The sequence below is a fragment of the Carlito syrichta genome, unplaced genomic scaffold (genome assembly GCF_000164805.1).
Source record: "Carlito syrichta isolate Samal-C Ts95f unplaced genomic scaffold, Tarsius_syrichta-2.0.1 Scaffold303520, whole genome shotgun sequence".
Classification (NCBI taxonomy): domain Eukaryota; kingdom Metazoa; phylum Chordata; class Mammalia; order Primates; family Tarsiidae; genus Carlito; species Carlito syrichta.
The window spans coordinates 279-9,439 of record NW_007247616.1 but is presented as its reverse complement, the minus strand read 5'-3'; the positions used below and the strand labels follow the sequence as shown (position 1 = coordinate 9,439).

Genomic DNA, 9,161 nt, shown 5'->3' with positions numbered 1-9,161 from the left:
TATTTCACAGAAACACTAAAGGGGTGTGATAAGAGCTGCCTGATGACTGCTCACTACATCTTCCAGGTAGCTCTCCCTCCATTCTCAATTCCTGAGCAGACCAGGGCTGAAGTCCTGGCAACTTGAGGTCCTGAGTTCCAGAGAGGTAAATGTGGTGAGCAGAGTCACAGGATGTCTTGATAGGAACTGTGAGAGAACATAAATAGAGAGAGAGGGAGACAATTAAGGAAAAGGAGAGACAGGAATGGGGGACAGAGAGGCTGAGGAAGGGGGAGACTTACCGGCGCTTCTTAAACCAGGCTAGGCCTATGATGAGCGCAAGGAGGGACACCAGGCACGTCAGTACTGCCAAGGCGATCAGGCCCACTGAGGCATGGCTCCCACCTGTTTTGGGGAACACCGGCTGACTCAGCACAGGATCTCTACCTATGTTGAGTCCCCTGGTATAAGATGACGTGAGGGTGCCAGATGCCTCTTATTAACTCCTTCTCCACTTGAAGCACCTATTTCTACTCATCGGTTTAGATACCTGTCACTCCTCATGGTAAGTTCACTTCAGCATTTGCTAATATAGCATGGGGGGAAGGGCAACAGTTCAGTAGCTAGGCAGACCTGAGACTAAATCCAGCTCTTCCACATTCCGTGTGACTCCAGAAAGTTAACCTATCTCAGCCTCAACTTGCTCATCTATAAAATGAGACTTGCGATACTTACTTCACAGAGGGTTGAGGGGATGAGATGAGATGCTCTTTGCAGAATCATCGCTTCCCACACTATTGAGAAAGCACTCACAAACTACAGCTATTATTGTTAACCACCTTTCCAGAGCCTCCAGCCCCCTCTATGCTGGGGAAGAAATCCTCCAGAATTCTTTATTTGCGGCGTAGTTCTGGATCTCTGGGGTTTTCAGCCTCGTTTCTTCTTGTATAGGGAACACCTCATCACAATCCTTTTTGAGTTTCAGGTCTTTGTTTCCTTCCTTTTGATATCGGGACCCCCTTTGTCTATTCCTCCTGTTTGGAAGCCTCATCTCAAACTTCTCAATCCTGGGTGCGTCAAGCCCCATCCTTCCCTGGCGCCTTCCTCTATGCCCCCCACCTCGTGCCATTTCCAGCCTGGACCCCGGATCTTCCTCACCCCAGTAGAGGATGATGTCCTGGCCCTCTAGACTGCTGTGATTCACCCGACAGGCCAGGCCAGGTGCGTCGCCAGTCTCCACATCCAGGGTTGCTTGGAGATACCACGTCTCGTCGGCATTGGGCAGGATGTCCCCTTGCTGAGTGCCTGACTGCTCCTGCTCACCCCGCATCCACATCACCCACACAGGCTTTGGGTAGAATCCTGAGACGTGGCACACCAGCAGCAGACGACCAGGCCCGGGACCGGGGCCACTGGACAGCCAGGCCTTGGGCTTCACTGTATCCAACAAGGGAATGAGAGGATCTTGATGAGAGGACTCTGCCTTAGAATCTCATGGTCCCCACATGTCCAGCTCCTGAAATGAAGTCTCTAGTGACTTCTATCCACTAGTGTCACCTCGTGTGGGAGGGCCTTCCCTGACCTTGATTCCCCTTCTCTACTCCCAGTCTGCCCTCCTCTGTACTCCTGTAACACCCTTTGTTCAGCTGTAACACGTGTAGCATGTTTCAAACATTGCTTTAACTAACATCCAACCTTGCAGGCAGGGATCCTCCCCGCCCGGCTCAATTTTGAACTCTGCCCCCCAGTGTTTATTTAATTAAACTCATAGAACCCAAAAAATGCTCTGTCAATGTCTGTGAAATAAATAAATACCCTCACACCTTATCTATTCCCTCCTGGGCCTTTCTCTTTTTTGGATGCTCAAATGAATCAGAACCCTGGAATAAAGAAGCCCATTTGGAGACCGGGAATGGAGTACACGGAGTAGGAAGGCAGGCACCTTGCTTTTCCAGTTCTGATTTCCCTGCTTCAAGAAGGCCACTGGCAAACTGGGGGCAAGTGTCATTCAAGAGCCACTGCACTGTTTCCCTCGTCTCTTGGTCCTGGTTTAGCACTGTGATGGCCACATTTATCCAGTCTGGGGCCTCTGGGGCTGCCTTCCAAGAAGTTTCTTGGAAACTCACGACCTCTCTTCCTTCATACGCTACATGGAGGAAGTTTTCTGAGGTGTTCCCAGGGTGTATCTCACAGCCAGCAGACAGCTGTAGCTCAATGGGATCTGCGGAGAGAAATAGAGATCAAAGAAAGGTTTAAGAGACTAGAAGGGGTGAAAGAGAAGAAATGGGTGTGGAGGTTATCATGGGGACCCAGAGTTCAGGGAAAGGAGAGTGGGTGACCTGGAGCAGGCAGGAACGGGATATTTTGAGGAGTCAGAGGCTGGGACATCTCCTGACAGAAGTGGAGATCAGAAGAGGGCGGAGAGCAGGGAACCTCATGAGGTAAGGCCACAGTCTCCCAGTTGAGCTTCTGCGTCAACTCTCTCCCCTTGGGAACCGGCCCAGGATCCCGGCCCTCAGCTCACAGGCTACTTGCAGCATTTTGGCGAAATCCTTTATGTCCCTGGTGAAGCTGCTTCGATAACCCCCAAAGTATACAGCAGCATCTCCCACTGCCACCCGCGCCCAAAGGGCTCCCGGCCGGCTCCCTCTTCCCGCCCTGCTCGCGCGCCTCCCTCGGTCCACTCACCTCCCGAGGTTCCCCAAGCCTGGGGGAGCGCCCAGAGCAGCAGGAACGGCAGGGCGCTCATGGCGCTGGCCGCTCGCGGCGCTCCGCGGAGCCCTGCACTCTGCCCCGCGCTCCTCTCCCGCCCGCTCAGCTCCCGGCCCCGGTGGCCGGCTTCCAGGCCAACCCCCAAGCCCGGACACAGGCGGCCTCCTGCTCGAGCCTGTTGTGGATTCGCTGCTGTTTAGGGTGGTCTCCTTAGTCCCCAGCTGTTCCAACCGCCAAGAGCCGGGGGTCCCAGGAGTCCGGACACCGCCGCTCGCTTCATTATCGCAGCCAGCTCGTCTTTGTCTCCCGTTTCAAGGGAGAGTTGAAACAGCGTGCGGGAAGCTCTTGCAACTCGTCAAGTTTCAAAAGACAGACATGAAGTTGTATTTGTTACAACTCCGACCGTGTTAAAAAAATATTTTTTTTAAGGAGTAAAGTCCTTGCTTTAGCATATGAGTTCAGGTGGAAAACCGGTAGGGATCTTAGTTTTCTTTACACTTTGTCTTCCAAAATTTCTACAAGGGCACGGGTCACATCCGTAATAAAGCAAAAATGTGAATAGTAGTTTTCTCGGTTGTACATTGACAGGTTGGACTAGGCTGGCTAAGATTCTTTACAGCTTTCCTATCCCGGGATTCTTCCGTGTCAGTGTTTGCTGGCTTCCCTTTCCTCCCACCAGGGTCCTGCTTCCCCTACTCCTCCTCCGCGCCCCACCCCCTCCTCCACCCACCTCACCCCTCGCACCTCCGTGTTCTCACTCTTTTTGGTGGGGAGTATTCCTAGACTTTGTTCCTCTTGCTCTCACTCCTTCCGCCTGCCCTCTCTGCCCTCCTCCTCTGGCTCCTCTCATTCACAGTCCAAATACAAACCACTTTTTGAAGAGTAATTGTAAGATGATAGTGTGTATCTGTGTACCTGGACAGCCAGCTCCTGACTTCTCATACTGAAAATAGAAATAGTGACAAAAATAGTGGTTCAGGGCCTTAGACTACCTTGAGGAAAGAGTCCTTCTTTGGCAAGTTAGAACCTGGTTGTGCCCCGACACCTCCCTCTCCCCTTCTTGATCCATGAGTTGGTGATGGATAGCAGAGGAGGCAATGAATTCTTGACCAAGTCCTCAAAAGCAATTAGGACAAAAGCTAAGATAGATGGGACCTTATCAAACTGAAAAGGTTTTGCACAGCAAAAGAAACCATCAAAAGAGTAAAGAGACATCCCATGACATGAGAAAATATATTTGCAAGCTATGCATCAGACAAAGGCCTAACATCCAGGATCTACAAGGGACTCAAATGAATCAAAAGGAAAAAAAACAAATAACCCCATTAAAAAGTGAGCAAGGGTCATGAACAGACACTTCTCAAAGGACATACAAACAGCAAGTAAATACATGAAAAATACTCAACCTCACTAATCATCAGAGAAATACAAATTAAAACCACCTAACCAGTAAGGATGGCTATCATTAAAAAGTCAAAAATAGTCCATGCTCGGTGGCTCAGCCTAAAATCCCAGCACTTTGGGAGGCGGGGGCGAGTGGATTGCCTGAGCCTGTGGGTTCAAGACCAGCCTGGGCAACTTGGTGAGACCTTGTCTCTACAATAAATAAAAACTTATATGGTAGCACGCATGTACTTCCGGTTACTTGGAAGGCTGAGGCAGAAGGATCGCTGGAGTCCAGCAGGTGGACACTGGGGTGGCCGTGAGCGTGTTACTGCACTCCAGCCTGAACGACAGAGTGAGACTCCAACTCAAGAAAAAGGTCAGAAATATGTACTGGCATGGCTGCATAGAAAAGAGAATGCTTGACCACTGTTGGTAGGAATATAAGCTAGTTCAGCCTCTGTGGAAAGTAGTGTAGCAATAAACCCACATACACATCAAAGAAAACTTCCCTAGTCAGCTTTACTTTAAGGTCTTCAGCAGGTGTATCTTTCCAGGGGTGTAGAAGAGCCCAGTTGACTTGATAGATGTGGATCCAAGACTTGAGCCCTGACATTTTGCTGCAGAGAAGTCGGTATTATCGTCTTCCATTGGAGTTAAAGGTCAGTCTTTCTCTGGTGTTGTTTCCAAAAGACCCAGTCTCTGGTTAAAGGTCAGTCTTTCTCTGGTGTTGTTTCCAAAAGACCCAGTCTCTGGGTTCTAGATTGCGAAAGATCTGATTGTCATCATTTGACTGAAAGCTTGGCTGCTATGATTAGCAAAGACTGGGTTACTCGTTACAAGAATATACTCACAAATGGGTTGCCATTTGTTTGTACCTTGTTTACATATTAAGTTAGATTACAGTTCGATACACTCACAGACAACTTTAGGCCAAATTTAATTAAATATAATGTAAACAGGTATCAAAATACCAGATTGTATGCCTTAAATATATACAATCATGTATGTTACTGACATCTCAATAAAGCTGCATTATTATCATTATTATTATTATTATTATTATTATTATTATTTTGAGTTGAAGTCTCACTCTGTCATCCAGGCTAGAGTGCAGTGGCATAATCATATCATGACCTATGGCTGCCTCAACCTCCTGGGCTCAGGCGATATACCTCAGCCTCCCGAGTAGCTGGGACTACAAGTATGCACCACCACACCCAGCTAATTTTTTTTTATCTTTTGAAGGAACAAAATTTCACTATGTTGCCCAGACTGGTCTTGAACTCCTGGGCTCAAGCACTCCACCTGCCTCAGCCTCCCAAAGTGCTGGGATTACAGGTATGAGCCACCATGCCCAGCTGTTTTTATTTTTGTTTTTAAGAAAGAAAAAAAAGAGCCATGATGGAAGCACAGATCAGTCCCGCTTCTCTCAAAAACTGGCTGTGATTCATGCTACTAGATTAATAATTTCTGTCACTTCTTAAGAATTTTTAGTTTCTAAAGTCCTTTCACATATACTGTTTTGTTTAATCACCACAACAACTATGAGAGATAGGGATTACTATTCTGTATGTAAATGAGGAAGCCAAAATCAAAGAAAGGACATGCAATTCTCCAGAGCAACACACGGCTAATGACTCAGGGACAAAACTAGAAATTTAATCTTCCAACTTCTGACTCAACATTTTTCACAGCTATATTCTGAGCTTGCCCCTCCCAGCCCCCAAGCTCTGACGAGGTTGTTAAGTGAAATTACTCCTGTGGCTTCTTTTCTTCAGGGATTCTATAATCCTAGGTCATTAGAAAGAGAGAAGAACATAAGAATTTCTTGGGTAGGACTAGAATCAAAGAATTACACATGACTTGACTAAAAATAGCTAAAAATAGAATTTGTCATGAAATAGTGAAGATATAAAGAGTCCAAGTATCATAAGGGCAGTGCAAGTGATATTTATTTATATTTATTTGTTTGTTTGTTTAATAAGAAAGATAATGAGTGCCACCGGCTTACTGCTGATTCGCCAGCTAGTTTCCAAGCCTCTTGTCTCTCTGGATTGTATTCTGGTTGATCCTCATTGCCATATGTTGATTTGCTCCGTTCTCTTTTTACTCCTAGCATTATTCTTTGATTCTTTTTTTTACTCATAGCCATACTGTTCAGTTGGCTGATTTGATTTCAGTTTCTAAAATAAAACTTTCCCGTTGATCTCCAAAGTACTTTCGGTTTGCTCTCACTGATTTATGTGAATCATACACACACATCACTGCCTGAAATGTACTGCCTCACTTCTTTCGCTAGTTTATTTTCTGATCTCATGCCTCTGGTCTTTCTGAGTATTATATCCTCAGTGCCTGCTACACTGACTAGCACGTTACAGATACTCAATAAGTGTTTGTTAAACAAATTTCTAAGCACATTTTCTATGTCTGCAGCTATTCAAAGTGCTTTCCAGCCATTATTTAATCCTGGTAAAGATGCTACGAGTTATCTTCCTCTTGATTTAGTGGTTTAGTCTAGCTAAGAGTTTTCCATTTTGTTTATCTTTTCAAAAAACTGACTTTTCATTTCATTGGTCTTTTGTATTTTTTTTAAGTCTCAATTTTATACATTTCTGCTTTTTTTTGTTTTGTTTTTTTTTTTTTGAGTTGGAGTCTCACTCTGTCTGCTCACGGCCACAGCAGCCTTGACCTGCTGGGTTCAGGTGATCCTTCCACCTAAGCCTTCCAAGTAGCTGTAACTACAGGCGCATGCCACCATGCTCAGCTAATTTTTTTTTATTTATTGTAGAGATGAAGTCTCACCATGTTGCCCAGGCTGGTCCCGAACCCGCGGGCTCAGGTAATCCTCTCACTTTGGCCTCCCAAAGTGCTGGGATTACAGGCTTGAGCCACTGCGCCTGGCCTGTTTTTGCTCTTTTTTGCACATGCCCAGTTCCCTTTACATTTCTTTACTGTGTTTTGACACAGCACAAAGTCCTCACCAGAAACTGCCAGATGTAGCTGTCCAATTGAGAACTCCCTAGCCTGCAAAACTGCAAGCTAAATAAACTTTTTTTCTTTATAAATTACTCAGTCTCAACTATTCTGTTATATCAACACAAAATGGAATAGGACAATCACTCGGTCCATTTCTGGGTAATTTCTTCAGAGCTCTCTTCTACTTCTCTAAAGTTACCTTCAACTGTCTCTGTTCTGCTATTTAGTGTGCCCACTGATTTTTTAATATTAGTGATAAATTTCTCATTTATTGAAAATTTGATTATTTGTAAAATCCTTCTGTTATTTTTATCATACTGTCCTATTTTTCATTATGGTTTCTAGTCCTTCTTTTTGCTCATTAAACATTTTAAGCATACTTATTATCTATTACTAGATAATAAGAATACTTTTCTATCCTTAATTATTGGGATGTGACTTTTCTTATTGTGTCTGCAGGCTCTTTTCCCAATGGAATTTGTGGTTTTCTTTGTGTTGTCTTCATAGTGAGTTTTTTTCATGTTTTATAATTGTTATCCTTTGTGGGAGTCCCATGAGCCTTAGGTTATGAAAAAGGTCATGCAGAACTATTTTGCATTTGCTTCTGCCAAGGCTCTAGGAATATCAATGGTCCTGGACCAGTTCTTGTGTTAATTTCTCAGCTTGTGGTTTACACTCTATGCAGACAATAAAATATCAAGATCCCAAACCAGTGCATATTAATTACAGGCCTGGGGTTTTAATTTCAACAGAACTTTTTTTTTTCATTTACCCAAGGTGCTAGCAAGTGATTTTTCTCATCCCTTCCCAGTGCTAGTGGACAAGAGTCATCTTGCCCTTTCATTATAGAATTTACATCTGTTAGAGGGTCTAGTTTTCTGCAAAGGATCTCTTTTTCAGGGTGTCACCTCCCACTTCCCAAGGCAAAGCCTCATGTCCCTGCATGAGCATTAGAAAGTCAACCTCCACTGAACAATTATAAAATGCTATAAGAAAGCAATTGGCAGTAATGGGAAACTGTGGGGGCGGTGGGATTGGCAGTCGAGGGAAACGGCTAAGGGAGGGAGGGGCACACCTCATCAACAAGGGTACCTGCATGATCAATGTTTATATACCTAACACTGAATTGTACCCCACATCTTTATAACAAAAATTTAAAAATAAAAATAAATAAAGAAAAAAGTAAAAAAAAAAAAAAAGAAATCCAACCTCCAGCACCTAGGCAAAACCAGGACCAAAATATTCATAAGCTGCCACTTTATCAGTTTACTTTTACGATTATGAATTCAACAATTTGCTTTGTGTTAAAAGGCTCCTTCGAGCTTAACTGTGTTATGTAAAAATTTTAGCTTACATTTCACTCAGTATTTACTAGTCTTTGAAGCTTGTGTTGGAATGCGTAGGCAGTCTCTATTATCTTACTCTGCCTCTGTTGCCAGGAATTGTCCATGATAACGTTTGATTTTGTTTTGTTCTGAGCACTTTGACTGAGGAGCAGCATTTACAAATATCTCCTGTCTAGAAGAGGTAACAGAAAATGAGGAGCAATTTAAAGGACTAGCCAGCGTTTGAAGGTTTATCATGAAAAAATGGGAACTCAGTTGCTTCTCAGTTGCTTTGGCTGATGGCATTAGGTCCAATATATGACAGTCACCAGAAGAAAAACATTAGTGTAACACAAGAATGAGAAAATTGTGTAGATGTTAGAGTTATCCAATAAAGGATGGTCTGATTTGTGTGAACTCTGCCGATAGTGATGTCCATACTGGACCTGAATGATCATTTGTAAAATGTGCTGTTGAAAAGATGACTGCATTGAATGGGGTCTTCCAATTCTGAGATTCTTCATTTTTGTGACCAAATTCTAATCTTAAGGGCTCTTTATTCAAGGTCTGGGGTTAAACTAATAGATTAGGCATATCAAGGGACATTAGCCACCAGTGAAATGCAACAAAGTTCATAAAGTAGCCAAAAGATGGAAGAAAACATATTTTAATGGCTGCTTTCTCAGAATCTCCCATTTTGATTTCAAGGAGAGGGAGCACTTGTCATTTTGTAATCTTCTTTTTTCCCTTCCATGACCCACAATTTATAAAATGCCTTTGCAA

At 44.2% G+C, this 9,161-nt stretch overlaps 1 protein-coding gene across 1 annotated transcript; it reads right to left on the bottom strand.

Moving 5' to 3' along the window:
* Positions 1-281: 281 nt before the first annotated feature.
* Positions 282-6,196, bottom strand: LOC103260987 (antigen-presenting glycoprotein CD1d-like; the record flags this gene model as incomplete). Its single annotated transcript, XM_008058627.2, has 6 exons — positions 6,089-6,196; positions 2,668-2,866; positions 2,504-2,590; positions 1,922-2,200; positions 1,138-1,416; positions 282-384 (listed from the first exon to the last, which is right to left on the bottom strand). Coding segments are annotated over exons 1-6 (1,055 nt in total), but the record flags the coding sequence as incomplete, so codon positions are not given.
* Between the last annotated feature and the right edge of the window lie 2,965 nt (positions 6,197-9,161).